The following is a 25851-nucleotide window of genomic DNA, read 5'->3' as shown; positions in this document are numbered from 1 at the left end:
TAATGACAAACGACAATGCTGCTGAGAAAGAGACCATGCTATCATCATGTCACAGACACACACAGCTGTGGAATAAGGGAACGTTGTACAAAAACCAGCCCCCTTCTCTCCCTCTGAGTGCCTCTTTCTCTCCCCCCCCCCCCCCTCTCTATGTCCCTGGTCATTGCGCAGACCGCGTGGGGCCGTGCGTAGGAGTAAGTAAGTAAGTAAGTAGTATTTGAGCGATCCTACACACACAAGTCACACACACACACGCACACACGCACAGGCACACACACACACGCACACACACACACACACACACACACACACACACACAAGTCACACACACACGCACACACACACGCACTGTGTTTAGTGCTGACTCTCACCCCAGCAGCGCTCTATTGTACTTGTACCAGCTGCAGCTGTCACCAACGTTACTTCATCCGCGTTGGCCCGCAGCAGCAGCAGCAAAAGGCAAATTGAGCAAGGCAAACAACAGAGAGAGAGAGAGAGGAGGGAGAGAGAGAGAGAGAGAGAGAGAGAGAGAGAGAGAGAGAGAGAGAGAGAGAGAGAGAGAGAGAGAGAGAGAGAGAGAGAGAGAGAGAGAGAGAGGGAGGAAGCTTCGGTCCATCGATTATTCAGAGAGAGAGAGAGAGAGGAGAGAGAGAGAGAGAGAGAGAGAGGAGGAGAGAGAGAGAGAGAGAGAGAGAGAGAGAGAGGAGAGAGAGAGACGAGAGAGAGAGAGAGAGGGAGAGAGAGAGAGAGAGAGAGAGAGAGAGAGAGGAAGCTGGACCCCTGCGCCCGGGCCATCGATTATTCGAGGTGTTCTTCTCGTATAGACAGTGAACGTTGCCCAGAATTTGCGGACTAGTTTTCCCCCTCCGTTGGGGAATGTAAAACGTGGATACGCACTTTGGAACTATGCTACTGGGAAATTGGGTACGGTAAGGCGTTACTGTAATTTGTATTTTGTATATTCGGATAATATTGTATTCATTTTTGTTTTATCAATTTGTTTCCATGTCCGACTGTCATCATTGGCCCGCAAGCCAACATTGCGCGGTTGCAGAACTGATGTAAAAACGGGCATCGACCCCACGACGGGGATCTGAACTTTGTCTCGCATCAATGAACCTCTTGTGATTTTGGATGCTTTATTAACCTTACATTACGTAACTCTGGCGGCGGGAGAGGCTATACATTTTAGGCTTATCATTATTATGACATAATAGTGCCGTGGCTTTTATTTTGACAGCTTACCCCCCCCCCCCCCCCCCCCCCGCTGCGTGCCTATAACTTCATAGGGCAATCAGTTGGCGATGATTAATTGCCGGGAATAGTTCTGTCAATAGTGACACACGAAAGTTGTTTACCTGGCGGCGAAGGTAAACAGACCATTTGGGGTTAATGGTTACTATAGGCTAATGATGTCCTGATCTCTCTGTCTGGAGATAATGTATAGCTTTGAGGCATCTTCTTCACTCAGACAGTAATGACAGACAAAACAAGACATGCAGATGAATGGGATTAGAGACCGCATATGATTAAATTATGACACTATACCTTTACCATCGACCAGCCACAGACAGTGCCTGCCGGGTGGCTTGATAATTTTGCCTAATTTCTTAGCTGCTAAATATGTTAGTTTTTAGGATAATAATAGTGGATGGTTGTGGACAAGCTGCCATTGTGCCAGTATACAGTATACAGTATAGAGTTGATATAGCCTCAGCAAATTGTTTCACCAGCATGTCGGGCCGAAGTTGTCTGTTGTTAATCTCAAAACTTGGACATGAACCTTAATTGTGATTTACGACAACATGCTTTATCCACTGGGCCACACAATAGCTCCTCCTGGCTGTAGCACCCTTAGCTGTTTATATTCGACAGCCTGATGGTGTGTTGTGTAGCATACAATGTATGATTTACCTCACTTTAATGACAGTAACGCACTCCCTTGCAAAAAAGTATCGGGGTATTTCCACAAAAATGTAGTGAAAATAGCATGGTACATAGGAATCTAGGATTATACCATGGTATTATTTAAAGGGGCACTTCACCAAAAACAATGCTGATTTATTTTGCACATAATCTCACACACATCCAAAAACTCTAAACAGTTTTGCACACATTCATTTAGTTTGACAGTTATTGAGAGTAAATTAGTTTGAATAATATGGCTTCCAGTGATGTCATCAGGGACAGTGTTTCCTGTGTTGTGTTAATTACAGCTCAATACAATGATAAAGTAGCAGTCCTTAAGGTATTGCAATTTCTTCATACATACTTTGACAGAGCAGTAATTTAACACAACACATGAATCTAATGTCCCCAATGACATCACATGGTGGCAATACTATTCAATCTAATTTACTCTCAATACTGTCAAACTAAATGAATGTGTGCAAAACTGTTTAGAGTTTTTGGATGTGGATGAGCATTGACTTACATAATATGAATTGTAGATATGATGTACAGAGGTATCTGGATAATGATGTATACCTAGCTGTGTGTGCATATGTGTGGACAAGTTGATGTGTAGAGAGAGAGAGAGAGATGGGGGTAGTTTATCTAAATAGAGTGAAGGCTATGTGTGTGTCTGTGTGTGATGGTAAGAGAGACGGAGAGGGATAGATATTGTGTTTGTGCGTGTGTGTGTGTGTGTGTGTGTGTGTGTGTGTGTGTGTGTGTGTGTGTGTGTGTGTGTGTGTGTGTGTGTGTGTGTGTGTGTGTGTGTGTTAGAAAGAGAGAGAGCGAGGGGGCAGTTTGTGAAATAGAGTGATGGCTGTGTGTGTGTGTGCGTGTGTGTGTGTGATAGTAAGAGAGACAGAGAGGGATAGATATTGTGTTTGTGCATGTGTGTGTGTGTGAGAAACACCCTATGAGAGAGAGATAGAAAGTGGAAAGTGTGTCAACTGGTACATTTCCTTATCACCCTATAAAACAAGGTATTGCAATTTCTTCATCTTAGATCATTTCATGGAGCTGTAATTAACACAACACAAGGATTCAATGTCCCCGATGACATCACTGGTGGCCATATTCCATGTAATTTACTCTCAATAACTGTCAAACTAAATGAATGTGCACAAAACAGTTTCAAGTTTTTGGATGTGTGTGTGATCATGTGCAAAATAAATCAGTATTGTTTTGTGGTGAAGTGGCACTTCAACTCTAATATTACGTGTTTCACCGCCAACGCTTGAGTGCCAAAAACGTAATAATACGTTTTTAGATCCTTTGATCTTTTTCCTTTGATCCCCGTTCTAAACATTCATCCGGATCACTCTAGGTGTCCCTGGCTCGTTTGCCTACGTTGGAATTGCAATGCCGATCGAATCTCACCAGGTGGCAGTATCACCTACCTTTTGAACTCTGATAGAAAGGGATCAGTAGAGACTGGACTGAACTGGATTGTCAAGACTCGCTCTCAGGGGGAGGAGCTCTTGCAGAGCAATCGCTAGGAGATCTGCTTGCCTCAAAACCTGTAGCTTCCCTTAAACACAAGTAATTACATATAAACGAGTAATCGCGATCGCCGATGGGATCATTGGAATTATTCTTTTTGGAGTACCTTCTGGCTAAGGTAAGGACCCCCTATGTCTATTTTACCGAACCTGAAACATGTTTCTGCAACAATCACAGTGTCTTACTTTACCGGACCTAAACCAAGCGTTTTCTAACGATCGCATTAGAAACCCCCCCCTCCCCCCTTGATGATTTGTGAAGGCACATGTGTACTAGGCTTGGGCGGTATGACGGTATTACGGTATACCGGAGTTTTGTTGTAGTGCACACACGCGCCAGCAGAGGGCGAGACTAGTCCTCACTAGTGGGGCGAGCCATGCAGAGCTGGTTGTCTCTACACACAGGAGGAGGAGGAGGGGAACCCCGCTTCAGTGAGTGAAATTAAATGAGACACGCTTACCGTTGCTGGTGCTGCGGGCTAACTGGCTATTCTGAGAGCTAACTGTAGTGTTGTGTATGATCACAATGGTGTTCACGCTTTACGGTAATGTTGCGACAGTGCTGTGAAAATACCGTAAAGCGTTGTGACGATAGTGTGTGTTGTTGTTGTGTGTAGGATGCTGCGGGCTAACTGCTACCATTCTGAGAGCTTAACGTTAGCACTCGATGCTGCGGGCTAACTGCTACCATTCTGAGAGCTTAACGTTAGCACTAGATGCTGCGGGCTAACTGCTACCATTCTGAGAGCTTAACGTTAGCACTCGATGCTGCGGGCGAACTGCTACCATTCTGAGAGCTTAACGTTAGCACTCGATGCTGCGGGCTAACTGCTACCATTCTGAGAGCTTAACGTTAGCACTAGATGCTGCGGGCGAACTGCTACCATTCTGAGAGCTTAACGTTAGCACTAGATGCTGCGGGAGGACTGCTACCATTCTGAGAGCTTAACGTTAGCACTAGATGCTGCGGGCGAACTGCTACCATTCTGAGAGCTTAACGTTAGCACTAGATGCTGCGGGCTAACTGCTACCATTCTGAGAGCTTAACGTTAGCACTAGATGCTGCAGGCTAACTGCTACCATTCTGAGAGCTTAACATTAGCACTAGGAGGCTGCGGGCGAACTGGCCATCTCCGTGATTTGTTTACTTGGTAACACGGGTTGCCCCCCCCCCCCCCCCCCCGCTGATGATAATGAAAGTCATACCGTCATATACCGTATACCGGGGTATTAGGTAATCAAGGTATAACGGTATGAAGAAAGTCATACCGCCCAAGCCTAATGTGTACATGGTATATAGCTTTGATTTGGGAGTATTTGGGGTTTCAGGGGATCAACCAGAACGATTTGGGCTTATTGCATATACCGCGTCTTATCTCGCGATCTATGGAAAAAGACAGGATTATTTTGGAAATGGGCGATGTTTAGCGTGTAATAAACTACAAACTACAGTGTGTAGAAACAAACTATTTTTTACATGTTGGACTAGAAATAGTGTCTGTCAAATGAGCCATACTATTGTCTCCATAGCTATAATATTATACAATAGCTCTGCAAAGATCGTGAAATATCGTGAAAATGGTCAAGAAAAGCTGGAGCTAGTCAGCGCAGATGGGTTAAGCTTGTGGCCGTCAAAGAGTTAAGTACACAGGTGGTACCTTGGCAGTGTTGTAGTACTCGAGTCAGAGTCCTGGACTGACTTTCAGGACTTGTGACTCAACTTGGACTTGAGCACTGATGACTCGGACTTGGACTCGATCATTGACTGCATTCAGACTCGGAAGGTGCAGACGAGGACTCGGACTTGTTCATTGATAAATACAGTTGTTTATTTATTTTTATTTATTTAATAGGCTCTAATCATTTGGCATAAGATATTGATGGCTATATTAATACCGTAACATTATTAAATTTTGGTGGTGGTGTTGTCATTTAGGTAGACCTTTTTTATTTGTATGTCAGCTCTTTGACTGCCAGAGTGGAGTGGACTCAACCTTGATGACTTGGACTCGGACTAGGGTAATGGGGACTCGAATCGGACTCGACTCTGGCTCTTCTTTGGTGACTCGTACTCGGACTCGAACACTGAGTACTCGAGATTTAGTGACTCGGCTACAACACTGTACCTTGGTGACATTTTATCGAGGCAGTACCATCGTAAATGATTTCTACCATGGTAACACTGAAATGACAATCAAACTAACATTGTTTTCTGTAAGGGCTTCCACTAGCTTTTCTGACTAGAACTATTTGTCATGATCCAGGCTTCACAAGCGAGCTCTACAGGTGCCTAGAGATTGTGTAGTGGTTAAGACTCCCATCTCAGGGAACCACCACAAGTAGCTACTCCTGCTGGCCTTGGATTGAATCACGCCAGAACCTACTCTGCCTTCCTACTGTCTCAATAAAGAATCTTATCGCTTGTGTCTCCTCTACTCTGTCTCCCTCTCAGCCTTCCTACTGTCTCAATAAAGAACCTGCTCTCTTGTGTCTCCCCAACTCTGTCTCCCTCTCAGCCTTCCTACTGTCTCAATACAGAACCTGCTCTCCTGTGTCTCCCCTACTCTGTCTCCCTCTCAGCCTTCCTACTGTCTCAATAAAGAGCCTTCTCTCCTGTGTCTCCCCTACTCTGTCTCCCTCTCAGCCTTCCTACTGTCTCAATAAAGAACCTTCTCTTCTGTGTCTCCCCTACTCTGTCTCCCTCTCAGCCTTCCTACTGTCTCAATAAATAACCTTCTCTCCTGTGTCTCCTCTACTCTGTCTCCCTCTCAGCCTTCCTACTGTCTCAATAAAGAACCTTCTCTCCTGTGTCTCCCCTACTCTGTCTCCCTCTCAGCCTTCCTACTGTCTCTCAACCAATAACCTTCTCTCCTGTGTCTCCTCTACTCTGTCTCCCTCTCAGCCTTCCTACTGTCTCAATAAACAACCTTCTCTCCTGTGTCTCCCCTACTCTGTCTCCCTCTCAGCCTTCCTACTGTCTCAATAAAGAACCTTCTCTCCTGTGTCTCCCCTACTCCGTCTCCCTCTCAGCCTTCCTACTGTCTCAATAAACAACCTTCTCTCCTGTGTCTCCCCTACTCCGTCTCCCTCTCAGCCTTCCTACTGTCTCAATAAACAACCTTCTCTCCTGTGTCTCCTCTACTCTGTCTCCCTCTCAGCCTTCCTACTGTCTCAATAAAGAACCTTATCGCTTGTGTCTCCTCTACTCTGTCTCCCTCTCAGCCTTCCTGCTGTCTCAATAAAGAATCGTATCGCTTGTGTCTCCTCTACTCTGTCTCCCTCTCAGCCTTCCTGCTGTCTCAATAAAGAACCTTCTCTCCTGTGTCTCCTCTACTCTGTCTCCCTCTCAGCCTTCCTACTGTCTCAATAAAGAACCTGCTCTCCTGTGTCTCCCCAACTCTGTCTCCCTCTCAGCCTTCCTACTGTCTCAATAAATAACCGTCTCCCCTGTGTCTCCTCTACTCTGTCTCCCTCTCAGCCTTCCCACTGTCTCAATAAAGAACCTTCTCTCCTGTGTCTCCTCTACTCTGTCTCCCTCTCAGCCTTCCTACTGTCTCAATAAAGAACCTTCTCTCATGTGTCTCCTCTACTCTGTCTCCCTCTCAGCCTGCCTACTGTCTCAATAAAGAACCTTCTCTCCTGTGTCTCCCCTACTCTGTCTCCCTCTCAGCCTTCCTACTGTCTCTCAACCAATAACCTTCTCTCCTGTGTCTCCCCTACTCTGTCTCCCTCTCAGCCTTCCTACTGTCTCAATGAAGAAACAAATACTACCTACTCTGCTTTAACCCTTTCACTACCGAACGGTTAACCCTTTCACTGCGACAATACACATAAGGTTAACCCTTTCACTGCCACACAACAGCAGGTTAATCCTTTCACTACCACATGACAGAAGGTTAACCCTTTACTATCACACCGATGTGTGGGTTGGAGTTCAGTGGGGGATGGGGTGCAATTGCCAACCATATATTATAACTATATTGTAACATGGTATACTGTGAATTTCTCCAGACCTCTCTTGGCCGAACCCAGAGATGTAATCAGCAATAGCAACCCATCCCCTATACCCCGACTCAACTCCAACCTACAGCATCAGACCAAAACACAAAATGTAAACAAAGTGTCATATCTAAGAGCAAAGCACAATTTTGCCTTGAGGGCACAGATACGTAAGCTCCTGCAAAACAACCGCAATGTCAGGATCCTGGACGTTCAGGAACCCCGTCTTTACTTAGTCTAGAACGTACATCACAGGATCGTGTTGTGGGGTGTAAAGTACTTGAGTAATTGTACTTCGTTACAATACTTAAGTACTATTTTGGGGGATTTTTTACTTTACTCAAGTATTATTAGGTTTGTATACTTGTACTTTTTACTCCTACATTTAAAATGCAGACCTGCAAAGTACAAATCTCACAGGTCCAACTATTTTAATTAGTATATTTGTTTCTCTGGCCGAACTAACGTTAACCTTAAAAACAGCCAATCAAATCCCCATCAATGGAAAATGAACCCGCCCATACCCATGCTGATTGGTCAAGTCAAGTCAAGTCATTTATTTATAAAGCACGTTTAAAAACTCAAGAGCCAACCAAAGTGCTGCACAATCAAAGCATAAAATGTCACAATATAAAATACAAAAATACAAAAAGGCACAGCAGGACAAGACAGTACATTCAGAGAGTAGGACAACAGTAGGCCAACACACGGATAGGGGAGCACAGAGTACAGTATAGCACACAGGGGACAGAGGAGCACAAGAAGAGATACAAGAGGGAGGGGGCAGGATAAAATAGCATGGGAGTGTGTGAGTTAGGGTGTGGGAAAATCAGGGTTTATTGAAGGCTAGGGAGTAAAAGTAGGTTTTTAGACGGGCCTTAAATATCTCCAGTGAGGGGGCAGATCGGATCTCCAGTGGTAGCTGGTTCCACAGTTTGGAGGCCACAGCCTTGAAAGAGCGATCACCTCTCTTTTTGAGTCTGGTGGTGGGGGGGGGGGGGGACCAGCTGAGCCTGGTTGGAGGATCTTTGTGACCTGGGTGCTGAGTAGGGGGTGATGAGCTCGGTGATGTATAGGGGTGCTGTACCCGATAGTGCCTTAAAAGTCAAGAGGAGGATTTTGAAATCTATTCTAAGTGGGACTGGGAGCCAGTGTAGGGAGGCTAGGACTGGTGTGATGTGTTCTCTCTTTTTGGTGCCGGTAAGGAACCTAGCTGCAGAGTGTTGTACCATTTGGAGGCAGGACATGGCTGCCTGACTAATGCCGGTGTAGAGGGCATTGCAGTAGTCAAGGCGTGATGTGATGAATGCGTTTACTACTCTTTCCAGGTCGACGGGTGAAAGGATTGTTTTTATTTGAGTGATGTTACAGAGTTGGAAAAAGCATGATTTTACTACGGCATTTACCTGCCAGTCGAATTTGAGCTCTGGGTCAAAGATTACGCGAAGGCTCTTGACGTGGGGTTTGAGGTGGGTGGAGAGTTGTCCTAGGCTGCTGGAGAGTGTTTTGGTGGAGGAGGGGGGGCCAAACAAAATTATATCTGTTTTGTTTTTCATTTAGCTGAAGGAAGTTGAGGGCCATCCAGCTTTTTATGTCCCTGAGACAGTTTTTAAGGGAGTCTAGGTTAGCTGTGTCAGAGGGGTTGAGGGGAAGGTAGATTTGCGAGTCATCTGCATAAAGGTGGTATGAAATATTGTGTTTCTGGATGATTTCGTAAATAGATAGATGTAAATAGAGAAGAGTATGGGGGCCAGGATGGAACCTTGGGGGACCCCATACGGTAGACTAGCTGTGGGGAAGGAGTGTCCACCCAAACTGACCGAAAAGGAGAGGTCGCTCAAGTAGGATGAGAACCAGCTTAGGGCAGACCCCCCAATATCGAGCCTGTGTTCGAGACGATCGACCAGGGTGGAATGGTCGACCGTGTCGAACACGGCGGAGAGGTCCAGGAGGAGGAGCATGGCACAGTTACCTGAGTCAATGGTGGTCCTTGTGCAAGACTAGCGGGGATCTTTGATTAAACACCTGCTATCAGAAGAATAGACAGTCAGAAAAAACGTTTTTACTTTTACTTTTTAGTACATTTAAAAGTAGAAACGTTTTAACTTTTACTCAAGTGTGTTTTTAGCCAGATACTCTGACTTTTACTTGAGTACGATTTTGAGACGGTACCCATACTATAATTTCTGGATACTTTTTATACCCCTATACAATATCATTCCAGACTGTCAACAGTCTTTGGTTTTGGTGGTGACTGAAAAGGTACAGGCTGACGCCTAATGCTTATACACGCCTGTCCCATTATTCTTATCAAATTAAGCCTCAAAAACAGAAACAAAAAAAATTACTAAATAAAATAATTTCACATTTGTAACCTTCAAAAATATATTTCTTTGAAAACCAAAAGCGAATTACTCAGTGAATTATTATATCAGCATCGTTCCGTTCCACAACTTAACCCCAACAATAGAAATATATCTCCTTTTAATCTCTTTTTTAGCTTTTTGAACAGTAAACTTACGAAACGTCTCTCAAATCATGTTTTCTTTCCTGTATTGAAAAAAAGCCTTTGCACACAGTTTGGGAGTAACTTTTATTTAGCTCTGTACATTATTTGCATTATTTTATAGTTCAAGTTTCTTTAATAGTTGTCATACAGAAGTACAGAATACTTTCATACAAAATGCTTCTTACTGTTACGCTCCAGAGACTGTGCTAGACAAGATAGTATCAAATAACATAGTATAGCATGTAATTTAGAAGAAGAAAATGAGGTCACAGTGTTCGGTATAGACATATGTACAATGTTCGATGCAGAATAGACGTAACTGAGTTACCATATAATATACAATACTATGCAGTGTACTAATGTACAGTACTATATAGTGCAAAGCAGAAATGGGATGAGGTACAATTTAGGTACAATTTACAGTAAGGTGTACGAGTTGTAGTGCAATCCTTCATCAATAAATATAAAGTGTGGGGAGTGGGTGCTACAGTGTATTTGTTTAAAGTGGGTGTGTGCTATAAAGTGTGTGGAGTGGGTGCTACAGTGTGTTTGTTTAAAGTGAGTGTGTGCGTGTGGATGTGTGTGCTATGTGCGTTTGGTGGTTGTTGTTGTGTAGTGTTCATTGTTCGTTTAGCAGCCTGATGGCCTGGGGATAGAAGCTTCTTCTGAGTCTTTCTGTGCTCGCCTTGAGACTCCGGTATCGCTTGCCTGACCGCAGCAGTTCAAAGAGGCAGTTGTTCGGGTGACTGGAGTCTTTAATGATTCTCTTAGCCTTGCCCTTGCAACGCTTGTTGTAAATGTTCTGGAGGGTTGGGAGCCCCCCTCCAATTGTGCGTTCGGCTGAACGTGTCACTCTTTGTAGTCTGCTTCGGTCTTGTGCAGTGCTATTCCCAAACCAGGAGGTGATGTTGCCAGTCAAGATGCTCTCTATTGTACATGAGTAGAAGTTCTTAAGGATCTTCTGACTGACTTGGAACTTCCTTAGGCGCCTGAGGAAGTAGAGGCGTTGTCGTGCCTTCTTCACAACACTGTCAATGTGTGTGGTCCATGTCAAGTCCTCGGATATGTAGGCTCCGAGGTACTTAAAGCTGTTGACTCTCTCAACCGGTGCCCCGTCGATGCTGAGGGGGCTGTAGTCCTTGACCCCCGACCTCCTGAAGTCCACAATCATCTCCTTTGTTTTGCTGACGTTCAGGGAGAGGCTGTTTTCCTGGCACCATCCCGCCAGGACCTTGACCTCTTCCAGGTAGGCCCTCTCGTCGTTGGCAGAGATCAGGCCCACCACCACTGTGTCGTCAGCAAATTTGATGATTGTATTGCTACTCCGCTGAGCCACACAGTCGTGTGTGTACAGGGAGTAGAGGAGGGGACTCAGAACACAGCCCTGGGGGGCCCCTATGTTGAGGGTGATGGATGAGGAGGTGCAGTTGCCTGCTCTCACCACCTGGGGTCTGCCAGTCAGGAAGTCCAAGACCCACTGGCAGAGGTCATAGTTCAAGCCCAGGTCCCTGAGCTTGGCTATGAGTATGGAGGGGACTATGGTATTGAATGCCGAGCTGTAGTCGATGAATAGCATTCTCACATAGTTCCCCTGCCTCTTGTCCAGGTGTGATGCTGCTGTGTGCAGCACATGGGCTATGGCGTCCTCCGTGGACCTGTTGGGACGGTATGCAAATTGCAGGGGGTCCATGTTGATGGGGAGGGAGGAGCAGATGTAGCCCTTTACTAGCTTCTCAAAGCACTTCATGGCTATGGAGGTGAGAGCTACAGGGCGGTAGTCGTTGAGGCAAGCAGGCTTGGATTTTTTGGGTACAGGGATAATAGTGGACTTCTTCAGGCAGGTGGGGATGACAGCCTGTTCTAAGGACAGGTTAAATATGTCAGTGAATACTGGGGCCAGTTGGTCGGCACAGACTTTTAGGACGCGGCCGGGGATGCCGTCCGGACCTGCTGCCTTCCTGATATTCACTTTTTTAAAGGTCCGCCTCACCTCATGCTCTGTTACCCTGAACACTGCGTCTCCATCAGCAGCCGACCCCCCCCCCCCCCCCCATTGCCGTGGCTTGTGGGCTGGTGTTGTTATTACCAGCATCAAACCTCGCATAGAAGGTATTGAGGTAATTTGCTAAGGAGATGTCACTGTTCAGTTTGAGGGAGGCGCCTTTGTAGTCTGTCATCGTTTTGAGCCCCTGCCACATAGCTCTAGAGTCAGCCTGTTCAAACTGGAGTTAAATTTTATCCTTGTAGCGTCGTTTGGCCTCTGTCACTGTCCTCCTTACGTTGTATCGCGCCACCTTGTGGTCATTCATGTTGCCTGCCACTAGGCCGTCGTTGTATGCTTTGGTGCGCGCTCTCAGAGCTTCACGGACGGATTTGTCTACCCAGGGTTTTTGATTTGGGTAAACTCTCATTTTGGTAGTGGGGATTGTTTCTTCCACCATAGTACGAACATAGTCCAGCACTGTCTCCGTGTAGACATGAATGTTATCTGTGTCGCGGAACACGCTCCAGTCTGTGCAGTCAAACGCAGCCTGTAGCGTCTCCTCTGACGTCAAATCCCATTTCTGCACCTCTCGCGAGACTACGGGAGTGCTTTTGATTCTTTGTTTGTACTTTGGTGAAAGGAAAATGGACGCGTGATCTGATTTACCAAAGCCACTAGCAGAATGAGCCTTGTATCCACCTTTGAATTGCGTGTAACAGTGATCTAGGATGTTACCGCCTCTGGTGTTACAAGTCACATGCTGATAGAAGTCAGGTAATACCTTTCTCAGATTGGCGCTATTGAAATCACCCACCACTATGATGGCGGCATTAACGTTCGCTGCCTGGAGTTTGTTTACCTCGTCGTGAAGCCTGGAGAGCGCGGCACTATTGCTGGCTTGCGGTGGAATATACACTCCTACAAGGATGATCGCCGTTAACTCCCTCGGGAGGAAGAAAGGACGACACTTGATGGTTATATATTCCAGGTCTGGGCAGCAGTGGTTCGATAATTCCTTCACGTTAGCTGGATCGCTCCAATTGTTGTTAAACATGAAGGCAATACCTCCTCCACGTTGTTTGCCGGACAATGCTGATCTGTCCTTGCGGTGGATGAAGAAGTGTTCGGCCGGTTGTATGGCGTGGTCTGGGACGTCCGGCGTCAACCACGTCTCGGTGAAGCAGAGAACGTTACAGTCTCTAACGTCTCTTTGGTATTGAATCCTTGCTCGGATGTCATCCAGTTTATTGTCAATTGATTGTACATTGGCTAGCAATATACTGGGTAGTGGTGTTCGGTGTCGTCTGGATCTCAGCCTGTTACGGATCCCCGCTCTCTTCCCTCGCCGCCTGGTGATTCCTTTGTTCCTGGGATCAGGATCTGGTCCCATTGTTTTGAGAATCTCCAAAGGCCATTGCTGCGGTTCGGAAAGCTGATTCAGGGAGTAATCCAATCGGTAAGTTTCCCGTAATCCGATGTCTATAAGTGACTGACGGTCATACACATTAAATGCACCTACTGTTTGTACAGACAAAACTCTTAAAACTATAAATATTAACAAAAGTAAGCACAATCTCGACGGAGCGAACAGACAGGCGACCGGGCATAGCGGCGCCATCTTTATCATTACATTTCATAACATGAGGCTTTATAAACAGTCGATTTCTGTGGTCATAGTAATCAGCCTTATAAATGCTCAGAATGGCAGTAAGACTATTGGATTTTCTTAAATTTTAGTAGGCCTAAATTATGTACAATGCCTTATAGTTTAATATATCCATAGATTTATACAGGATTGCTACGTACTGACTTTGAAAAATGTCCTTGCATATAGTTAATATGTTGTTTCCATGTTACATTCTGATCAATAACTTCCCCTAGAAATATTAAGCTCTTCAGCTAAGAGTATCCCATACTTCTCCAATCCTCTCACTAATATGCTGTGAACTATACTATAGATTCTATAGTATCCTTCTGCAGGTCAATATAAATACCAATAGAACACTCATAATTTTCAACTGCCTTTGTTATTTCTTCTACCATCTCCATCACTGCATAGTAGTTCTATTTTCCCTAAATCCATACTGATGTTCACTCAATATTTTGTATTTGCCAATGAAAAGATCCAGTTGTTTCACAAATATTTTTTCAAATTGAGGAACTAGGAACACCGGTCTATAATTGTCAATTTGATGCTTATCTCCATCTTGAAACCAATTTTTCCTAATAATATGAAATCAGCATGAAATATGAAATAATGCTGATTTCATATTATTAGGAAAAACACCTCTTTGAAAAGACAGGTTGCATACATGGGTCAAAGGTTTGACAATAGAATCAATTACTTCTTTATTAATTACCATGTCAATGGCGTTTATATCAGTTGATGTTTTGTTTTTGATATAAATTAAATTTACCCCACAAAGGAACATAGAATTGATATTACCATTAATCAGATTATCAAACACATTTTATCATCAGGCACAACAATTTGGCTGGCCAAAGTAGTTACCACAAAATAATCATAGAAATCTTCAACGATGCTGGTATAAGCAGCCAAATTGCCAACAAGAAACATGTATAAAGAGACATTACTGTGTCCAGGAATTAGCTTGGTTGGACTGGTTAAAGGGGAATACCACCCATTTTAAGAATTAAAACGTTATGTTCTTCTTCCTGTGCCCCAGGAGAGTTGAGTCTGTGTTTGTGAAAACGCACCACTCTCTCCTAAAGCTAAAAATGCTAAATCTGAGGCTGCTCCATAGACAATGAATAGGGCTTTGACTAGGGATGGGTACCGAATTCGGTACTTTTGAGGTACCGAACCGAAACACGTCGGTACTACCGAGTATCGAATCAAGTGAGATACCGATTTTTTTTTCTTTTTCTTTTTTTACTTTTCTTTTACTTTTTTTTTCATGTCAACGTTCACACGCACAATATATGCTTACCTAGGATTTGACTTGATTCAACAACAAAGCAGTCAAAGCAATGGCAAGCCGAAAACTGTCGAAATTGTAGTTATTTGAAGTTTGGATTTTTTTTTTCACGACTGAGGTAGGTAAATAAACTTTCTTGAGACTAAAGTACCGAAAAAAGGTACCGTTGGGTACCGGTATCGATTCACAGGTACCGGTACCGGTATCGGTTCAAATGTGAAAGGTACCCATCCATTATGAGGTCATAAAATGTTTTGTGTGAGCTCTTACAGTACACCCGAATGAGGTTTTAATTCTGGTTTGGATGTTCAAGCAATGCTAGAATATAAACCTCATTTGGGTGTAAGCTCACACAAACATTTATATGACCTCATAATGTCAAAGCCCCATTCACTGATTGGAGGGTTTTCTCTCTTGGTTTCCAGCTTTAGGAGAGAGTGGTGCATGTTCACAAATGAACTGTCCTGGGGCACAGAGAAAACATACTGACTGAACTGTCCTGGGGCACAGAGAGAACATACTGACTGAACTCTCCTGGGGCACAGGAAGAACATACTGACTGAACTGTCCTGGGGCACAGAGAGAACATACTGACTGAACTGTCCTGGGGCACAAAGAGAACATACTGACTGAACTGTCCTGGGGCACAGAGAGAACATACTGACTGAACTGTCCTGGGGCACAGAGAAAACATACTGACTGAACTGTCCTGGGGCACAGAGAGAACATACTGACTGAACTGTCCTGGGGCACAGAGAGAACATACTGACTGAACTGTCCTGGGGCACAGAGAGAACATACTGACTGCACTGTCCTGGGGCACAAGAAGAACATACTGACTGAACTGTCCTGGGGCACAGGAAGAACATACTGACTGAACTGTCCTGGGGCACAAGAAGAACATACTGACTGAACTGTCCTGGGGCACAGGAAGAACATACTGACTGAACTGTCCTGGGGCACAGAGAGAACATACTGACTGAACTGTCCTGGGGCACAGAGAGAACATACTGACTGAACTGTCCTGGGGCACAAAGAGAACATACTGACTGAACTGTCCTGGAGCACAGAGATAACATACTGACTGAACTGTCCTGGGGCACAGAGAGAACATACTGACTGAACTGTCCTGGGGCACAAGAAGAACATACTGACTGAACTGTCCTGGGGCACAAGAAGAACATACTGACTGAACTGTCCTGGGGCACAAAGAGAACATACTGACTGAACTGTCCTGGGGCACAGAGAGAACATACTGACTGAACTGTCCTGGGGCACAGAGAAAACATACTGACTGAACTGTCCTGGGGCACAGAGAGAACATACTGACTGAACTGTCCTGGGGCACAGAGAGAACATACTGACTGCACTGTCCTGGGGCACAAGAAGAACATACTGACTGAACTGTCCTGGGGCACAGGAAGAACATACTGACTGAACTGTCCTGGGGCACAAGAAGAACATACTGACTGAACTGTCCTGGGGCACAGGAAGAACATACTGACTGAACTGTCCTGGGGCACAGAGAGAACATACTGACTGAACTGTCCTGGGGCACAGAGAGAACATACTGACTGAACTGTCCTGGGGCACAAAGAGAACATACTGACTGAACTGTCCTGGAGCACAGAGATAACATACTGACTGAACTGTCCTGGGGCACAGAGAGAACATACTAACTGAACTGTCCTGGGGCACAAGAAGAACATACTGACTGAACTGTCCTGGGGCACAAGAAGAACATACTGACTGAACTGTCCTGGGGCACAGAGAGAACATACTGACTGAACTGTCCTGGGGCACAGAGAGAACATACTGACTGAACTGTCCTGGAGCACAGAGATAACATACTGACTGAACTGTCCTGGGGCACAGAGAGAACATACTGACTGAACTGTCCTGGGGCACAGGAAGAACATACTGACTGAACTAGTGTTGTCACGATACTGGAAGTTCGAACTTCGATACGATACCTTGAAAAGTATCGATATTCGATACCATTTTCGATACCACAGGGAAAAAGGTTAAATCTTAAAATGTAAATTATAATTTTTTTTTTAATAAATGTTTCTTTTGTTGCTGGTCGATTCTCCTCAGCTTCTCTCTGGTACTATAAGAGAAGATAAATATAACACTTTTAAAACCCTTTCTTTATCTTTAGACATTTAAAAATAACTAAATGATATAATCTTAGAAATTAAGTAAATTTGAGGCAGCTAGGTGGCGCAGTGGGCAAGGCGCTCACCACCAACGCAGGAGATGCTGGGTTCGAGCCCAGCTCTCGGCATTGCTACCAGCTTGGCTGGTCGTTCATACTAATACAATTGGCTGTATTAGGGGGTGGGAAGCCGGTGGGTGGGGATCGGACGTTGTGGACAGCGACTCCTACAGGTCGGTTGGTGCGCCTGCGCAGTAGAATCAGGAAGCGACGAGGGCGGTGTGTCCCTCCCACGCAGACCCTCGCCGCTGAGAGATTGCGCCGTTCAGGTGAAAAGATGCGACGGCTGCCTCCTCGAGTACCGGAGGGGACACGTGATGCAAGGCTTCGTCCACATTGCAGCCGGCCTGTGGGAGGCATGGCCTAACAGCGTTCGAGACAGGGGAGGGTAGAATTGGACAATGCGAAATTGGGGATGGGAGAAAAATAGAAAAATGGGGAGAAAAGGTAGATAAAAAAAAATAAAATTAAGTAAAGTTCTGTTTCGTTAAGGGGCTCTGCTTGGCATCACCTACTGCACTCCCTCGCGTACGTGCACGCGTACTGAATAACATTCCACAAATATACCTTTAATACCAGTATTAGTCTGACCACACCCCTCATCAGCTTACCTTCATAAGCAGGTGTGTGGTCACCTGCTCTCCTCCTTCTCGCTTTCACCACAAGGAAGTGCCTCGGTAGTACCCCACTTGACGTGTTGTTAGTTGAAAAGAGTTGTGACTGGTTTACATTGTGCTTAATCTTTTCTTCTCTCACTTTGTTGTATAAGAAAAGATTTGGGTCATAATGTATTCTGCGGAGAGTAGACCCGCTAGACCTACTCTTCACCACCGGTTCTCCATTCCCGCCTCCGTCGTGCGCTTCGGTGCTGGGCTGTTGCCACTCTCGTGGTTGCCGACCCAGCCCGGGAGACTGCCGGTGGATAGTTTTCCTCACCGACGAGCCGAGGGTTCGGTGCCGTCGCTCCGGCGATGGCCTGATCTCGACTCTGGTTCCTCTGGTTCTGGGGAATCGCCCGTTGATGAACGGGGGATTGTTTTGGAGCCGGAGGATTTGCGACGCAAACTTTTCGCGTCTGCTCGCTCGCGTCGCAAGATGGTGGCGTGCAGACGCGAACGGCCTGGGTTTGGGGAGCTGCTGGAGACCAGCGAGGATGCGTCCGACTCTGGATTTCTGATGGAAACTGAGGACTTCATGGAAGAGGCGGACGGATTCTTGTATGATGGTCCCGTGGAGGAGAGTATCCCTCCTCCGGAGACCCCGGAGGGGGGAGAAATGGCTCCATGGGGCGCCTTGTTTGAGGATGTCGAGGAACCACCTTGGCCTCATCAGCAGGATGCCCTACTGTCGGCCGCATCGGATTGTGGCTCCTTGACCAGTCGCAGCCTGCTGTATGCGAGGGATGCGGGGTCGGTGGAGGAAGGTTCGCAGGGGGAACTGCGGGCCTTGTTTCCCGAGCTCATGGCGGTAGCCGCCACCGCAAACGGTGTGCCGCTGCCGCTGCCATTGCCTGCACCTGTCCCTGATGACCTCATAGGCCATCCCTGGCAGCGTCCCCCAGTGAGAGGGGTGGACGTTGTCTACCCATTTTTCCCATCGATGGGGGCCTATGTTCGTCGGGGTCAGGCGGTGTCCAACATCATGGGACTAACTCCCGCCTACGTACCAGTTACGCGGGTGTCGGGGTTAGTCAAAGGTATGGGGGAGGGCGTGCCTCGGCTTGACAATCCGATGGCCGCGCTCCTCTGTCCGGATATGGTGTGGGAACCCCTATGCAAGCCGGTCCTCCAGGGGAGGTCGGCTAGGCGATTGGCTTATTGGGGTGACCAGTCATTCATCGCTGGTACACAATCGCTGGCTGCGGCGTCTAACATCGCCCACCTGGCTAGATTTGTATCGGGGATAATGACGGGCGGCACGGATCTGAACGAGGTAAAATGCGATCAGATCACCCAGGCTGCGGGAGCTGTCCTGCACTTTTCCCAGGTGCTGGCCATAGCCATGGGGAAAGTGCGCGCCCTGGCCACCCTGGGCCAGCGTCACCTTTGGCTGGAGCAGGCCCGTGTGCCAGAGAAGAAGAGAGCCCCTCTTCTGACGGCCACCCTCTCCGACGCTGGCCTGTTCGGGAAGGCCCTGCAATTGATGACCTCAACATGCAGAGAGATGGCAGAGGAGAGATCCGTCCTCCAACCCCATTTTCCGCCTCCCGTCCTTGCCGGTGGGGGCAGAAGGCTTCCGCGACGTCGAGCTGTCTCCGTCGCCGCTACCACTGCCTCCGCCGCCGCTGCTGGCCCTGCCAAGAGGGCCAGGGGACGAAACGGCGCTTCGGCCACCGCCGGCCCATCCCAGACCGGAGGAGACGGTAGGGAACGTCGTGTCCAGCAGACTGTAACCTACCGTCCCTCCGGGGCTCCCCGGGGTGGCAAGACTCGAGCGGCGCGAGGTGGCAGGCGCCGTTAGGAGTGACTTTTTCCCCTCTGTATCCCCTCTTCTACACCCTTCCCGGCCCCTCTATGATTTTGTGCCTTAAACTTTATTAGTATTTAATAAAAAAGTTCCCCGACATAAGGGGGACTGTGTTTTGGCCGAACAAACTGTGTGTTTCTTCAAACAAATCATATGGTGGGGTTGTGTATATATGGATCTACCCTGTTTACGTTGGGGGGTGAGTTGTGTTGTGTTACGAGGTTAAGCAAGGTCTGCAACTTACACTCGGTAATAGGTTCTTTTTAGCTTGATGCTCCACATGCAATTAGAACTGGTATTATTCCATTGCTTTAACTAAGTATATGTGTTTTCACAATGCTGTGTTGTTTAGTTGCAGTAATGCTCGTACGCACACTTTTTCACGGCCTAGCCGTTACTCTCTTTCGGCGTTTTTCCTATGTATGACATAGGCAACGGGTATAGGATTCGCGCACAGGCGACTTATGTTTTGTTGTAAAACCTTTTACACTTTTTGTGGGTAGCAGGCATTGTATTAGCTTATGCTATGCATTGTTTTCTACCGGAGGTTTTTCAAGATGGCTACGGTTGTGTTTCTGTGTGTAGGGATAGAGGGTGTGTTTTCGGGAGGGGGTGTCGAATAAACCCCTCCTTTCCCACTTGATTGGTTTAGGGGATTTTTGATCTTTTCTGCTGAGCCAGTCAGGGCCAAGCCAGTGCTTGACAGGGGGGGGGGGGGAAGGGGTATTCTACCGACTCCTGTTATGACAGGATCCGGTGGGTTTTCCCCGCCCGTTGTAGCGTTGTTGCTATGGCGACGCCTTCCATGAGCTGGTGTCTTAAAGATGTCGAGGTTGGGCGCAGGGCTTACAGGCCTGCTGCGCCCGGTTTATGTGTCAAACTTGAGTCTATTGGTCACGTGTCTCACAGTTTACATATCTTTTTTCTTGACCGTAGTCTCATGTGGGAAGGTGTTTCTGGGAGGGTCTGGTCTTACACTCTGATTAAAAGGGGTGACTGGATTAAAATCATGTGGAAAACAGGGTTTTTACTCCCAGCTGTGCAGTTGGGTCATACGGGTGATGCCTTTTCTTTATTTTTATAAAGAGTTGAATGTGTCTTGATGGATTGGAAATGAGGGTCCCTGATGGAAACAAGACTAACGTCTTTCTCAGGTCTGCCTCCCCTTATCCTATTGTGTGTATTCCTGTACTGCAGTCTGTTGGGTAAATTTTTTCATTCATTCATTCATGGAGTTGATTGCATCTCGCCCCTCTTGTCGTTTCCCTGGGCGTCTTGGGGATTCAATATGGTGGTCTAAACGGCCTATTGTTGATGTGGGTATGTCCAAACGCACACATAGTGCTGGCTCAGGATGTGCTTTTTGGGCCATTGGCTGACTAGCGCGCCTTGTTTGCTTGGGTGAAACAGCGTTTTTATGGAGCAATTGGGATGGGGGTTTTTCCTCTTCCGACATCCTGTGTGTTGTCGATGGGTTCCCGTTCATGTCAGGGGATGATGACGGAATGGGTCTGGACATATGGGGAAGGGTCTCACGCCCTAGGGGTGGGCCACCGGACGCGGTTCATACCGACACGTCTGGGTGGCGCCTTCTTTTTTGTGTTGGGATCAAACGCGCATATCTGCCCCTTCTCCTGGGGTCGGCGTGATTAGGGCACAGGACTGGTTCTGGTCGCGCTGGTCCAGATCAGTTGCTCCCGTTGTCCGCTGGGGATGCAGATCTGCTGTTCTGGTACCCTGAGGGACTTGGGGTTTTTTCAGGGGGAAAAATGCTAGGTCGATCCGGGTGTCACAGGGTTGAGCGTTATGGGACCCTTGTTGGGTGCGTTGTATTCTGCACTGTCGTAATGGCTTACGGCCGTGCCGACCTGTACGCGTCCGATCTCGTCGGATCTCGGCCGCTGTACGGGTTGGTCTTGGTTGGTACTTGGTTGGGTGACCTCCTGGGAATACCGAGTGCGGGGTGCTGGGGCTGGTCTTCCATTTTTTACGCTCTTCTCTTGCGTTTTGGCGCTGAGGGGCCTGTTGGGTGGTTTTAACCTCCTCGGGGGACCCTGTGCTCCCCGTATCACCGGGCCCGGTCCGGGGTGATGCTCGTTGACCCGTAGGCCCGGGATAGCCCTGTTGGGAACCGGAACGCGGGCTGCGGCGGTGCCGCAGATGTGTTTTGGGGTTTCTTTCCTGAGGGGTTATGGGACCAACCGTTGCATGGGGTGATGCCTGGGTGGTTGGTTCTCTGGTGTGTTGCTGCAGTGTCAACTCCCGGTTCTCCGGTTGAGGGTGCCCCTGCACGTTCATGACGTCTGCCGATCGTATGGGCTTTTTCTGTGGGCAGCTGTCAGGGGCCGAGTGGTCTATGGATCCCACTTCTGACGTGCTGTTTAAAAGCTTGGTTATGCGACAACGCCAGCATACGCACCTTCCGCCGGGGCGGCTGTTTTCAGCTGTCCTTTCTGGCGCCTGCCTCGTCCGCAGTTTCCAGGCTTGGGTTGACAGCCTGTTGCCTGGTCTTTTTCCCCGGTGCACTGCCTGCTTCCGTTGGTTAACTCTTGTGTGTTATGACCATGCTGTCTGCCTGTTGCAGGGCCTGTGTTCCAGGCGGTGTGCTGTTGGGGAGGACAGGGCCCGCTCGGCTGAGGGGCCTTTGTCCGAATACGCTGGCGATGTGGGGGGCGGGGTCACTAGGTGCCCCCCTGGTGGGGTCTTGATGCTGGCATCATGGCCTTCTCCGGGCCCCCATTCCAGGGAGTCCAGTCCTTTTGGTGGGTCTGGGTCTTCCTTCGCGCTCCGCTGCTACGGCCTTGCCACGGGGTTGGGTTTGCCCTTGACCCCGTGATTCTGGGGGCAGTGACGAGGTTGTTCCTACGTTCGTTCCCGGGTGGCATGCGGGTTGTGCGTGGGTGTAGTCGTGGGGTCAAGCCACGGTCTGCTCACCCTGTGCGTTGGGTTGCTTGAGTGCCTCTTCGCACGGTCGGGTCCGTCGCCCTCCCGTGGAGCCCCTAATAGGGGGGATGCCCTCCATTAGGGGGGGTCGGGGGGGCTCGGCCCTCCCTGTTCTGATGGTTGTGGGGGGCTGTCAGCGGGGTGTATTTGTCAGCCAGCGGCTCCGCTTGGCCTCCCTTGTGCAGTAGGTGATGCCAAGCAGAGCCCCTTAACGAAACAGAACGTTAGGTTATGGCTATAACCAAGTTCTGTTAGTTAGGGGTGACGCTTGGCATCAGACGGCCGCTGCAGCCCTTGACCTCACCTTGTGGTGAAAGCTTGGGAAGGAGGAGAGCAGGTGACCACACACCTGCTTATGAAGGTAAGCTGATGAGGGGTGTGGTCAGACTAATACTGGTATTAAAGGTATATTTGTGGAATGTTATTCAGTATGCGTGCACGTACGCGAGGGAGTGCAGTAGGTGATGCCAAGCGTCACCCCTAACTAACAGAACTTGGTTATAGCCATAACCTAACGTTAATAGTACTGCGTGTTAAGCATAACAGATTGATTGATTGAAAATTGTATTAACAGATTGCAGAATGGGTACAATACAGTACGGCTCAATACACTCAATTGTTAAGGGGATGCAGACCAGAGAAAGACTTTTGTCTTGTTTACATCAGGGTCCCCCATTTTCAATTCATCATAACATTTATGACATACAGATAAACAGTACTGTTTAAGAGACAGAGTTTCTAAAAAGAGAGTATATACAGTTAATTTACTTCTGACCATTATAGTCAAAGTATTTTCCTATGAACTGAAACTCATAAGACCACATAAGGCTAGCATCATTCAGTTACAGCTATATTGGCCAACATTAGCCAGCTATCTAGCCAGCTACTGCACCATGAACTGCCAGCCAGCCAGCTGGCCACCCCCAATCCAGCCAACCGTACAAATTACGGTCTCAGCCAATCACATCGATATGTACAGTTAGTTAGCTAGCCATTCCATTGCGAATTAAAGTATTGACTTAGTATGAGTATTGAAATTGTTTTAAATATTCAGAATTTATGGAAAAATCTATATTTTTGACAACACTAGACTGAACTGTCCCGGGGCACAGAAAGAACATACTGACAGGCGGTCAGGGTGGGGGGTCAGACCTCCAACACCATCACCCTGAGTATCGGGTCCCCCCAGGGCTGTGTTCTCAGCCCCCTGCTGTATTCACTGTACACACATGACTGTGTGGCCAGGTTCAGCTCCAACTTCATAGTGAAGTTTGTGGACGACACAGTGGTGGTGGGGCTGATCTCTGACAGTGTTGGGAAAGTTCACTTTCTACATGAACTAGTTTAGTTCACAATTCACAAATTTTAAAATGAACTAGTTCAGTTCATAGTTCATAATACAAAATTTTGAACTAAAGTTCATGGTTTCAAAAATGAACTAATTTATAGTTTATAGTTCTTTTTTCAATACGTTGCTGCGAGCTATTATTTGTCAAATGTATTGCCACAACCCATAATAGAACCACAGAATACTGGCATTTCCATAACGCTTTGCTGCCGCCCATTCAGTCCACACTAGTAGCAGCTGCAGCTTTCATCTCTACAGTATATTTTCAAAAACATGAGGAAAAACGTGCTGCTTGAATGGTCTTTATTAAGTATAATAATCTAAATATACTTAAAGTACCAAAAGTGAAAGTAGTCATTGTGCAAACATATAAACATGTGCCGACAATCCCGACATAACTCTAGTTAACACAACACGAGGTAGGAACTAGGATGAAGTATGAAACTAAGGTTGTACCTCAAAGTTCAATATTCAAAGTGCAAAACATTTACTGACTTTAACTAAAACTCTTTTAAATGCTCATACACCGACGTCGTAGAGTCTGACTCTGAGCGAGTGCCGAGCCAAGTGCGAGTGCAGCTGCTATTCTACCAGACTCCCCGAAGCCCCGCCCAGAGAGGTTGCCAGAATGGGTGGTTTTCCGCATTATTTTAAGGCCTGTTTACGGTGTGTTTTAACTGGGTTTTCGGCTGAAAGGCATATGAAATCTGGCACACTTTTGAACGCCGTTATAATATAGTGCTGAGAATGAACGCACTTTTGAACGCCCTTATACAGCGCTGAGAATGAACGAGTTCTCAATTACGTTCATCTAGCGGAAAAAACACCCGTTCAGTTCACGTTCGCCCAAAATACGAACGCGTTCACGAACGATCATTCATTGAACGCGTTCAGGTACATCACTGATCTCTGACAACGACGAGAAGGCCTACTGGGAGGAGGTTGATGTACTGGCACGCTGGTGTTAGGACAGATTGATTGATTGATTGAAAAGTTTATTAACAGATTGCAGAATGGGTACAGTACAGTACAGCTCAATACATACAATTGTTAAGGGGATGCAGACCAGAGAAAGACTTTCGTCTTGTTTACATCAGGGTCCCCCATTTTCAATTCATCATAACATATATGACACACACGACATACAGATAGACAGTACTGCTACATCTATACATTTATGACATACCAGATTTGCAAATACAGTACTGTTTGTGTACACAAAAAGTGTCCAGAAAAAGAGTGTATATACATTTGACGTAGAAACTGTCCATTCGGGGAGGTTGGGTAGGTGGGGTGGGGTTGGGTGGGTGGGGGTGGGTACTGTACATTGGAGGTGGGGGGGGGGGGGGTTGAGTAGGGGGTGGGTGGGGGACACTGTACACTGTACATTGGAATACTGGCAAAGCCATACTTGGTAATTTACTGTACAACTGGGTTAGGACATTTGTAGGGGCCAGTTTCGAATTGCAGTCTCCCGTAGGTGTTCTTTGAGAGTGTTTTTGAAAGTGGGTAGTGATTCACATTCCTTTACAGCAGGGGTGCCCAACCTTTTTTGAACCAAGATCTACTTTTTAATTTGCCACCTAGCCGAGAGCTACCAGCCCAAATTTGTCCTACTCTCGGCTAAGATAAGATAAGATATTCCTTTATTGATCCCCTTGGGGAAATTCAGGCATAATAGCAGCATGGGGGAAGGGGGGGGGGGGGGGGTACAGGTAGTAAAAACAACACAAATGTCAATATAATTTACTATCTAACTAACTGAAAAATATATTCAGTGTCATAAGGTGCATAAGGCTAGTATTAGTAGTAATAGTATTACCCATTCAATATGCACATGACAGAAAATATTATATGCCATATAATATTTTCGGTCATGTGCATATTGAATGGGTAATACTATTACTACTAATACTAGCCTTATGCACCTTATGACACTGTGAATATATTTTTCAGTTAGTTAGATTCTAACTAACTGAAAAATATATTCACA

General features: G+C 46.9%; 1 protein-coding gene across 1 annotated transcript in view; it reads left to right on the top strand.

Moving 5' to 3' along the window:
• Positions 1–842: 842 nt before the first annotated feature.
• Positions 843–25851, top strand: part of enpp2l (ectonucleotide pyrophosphatase/phosphodiesterase 2-like) — a gene marked incomplete at its 3' end in the record, with an annotated part of 151295 nt that continues 126286 nt past the window's right edge. Inside the window, exon 1 of the mRNA XM_084313248.1 lies at positions 843–924. Coding sequence (XP_084169374.1) covers positions 907–924 — 18 coding nt within the window. The 5' untranslated portion in view covers positions 843–906. The remainder of the gene's footprint in view (positions 925–25851) is intronic.

This window comes from Notolepis coatsorum, assembly GCF_963971535.1.
Source record: "Notolepis coatsorum genome assembly, chromosome: 4".
NCBI classification, from domain to species: Eukaryota; Metazoa; Chordata; class Actinopteri; order Aulopiformes; family Paralepididae; genus Notolepis; species Notolepis coatsorum.
Note: the sequence above shows the minus strand (reverse complement) of the source record. Positions and strands in the feature narration are given on the sequence as shown.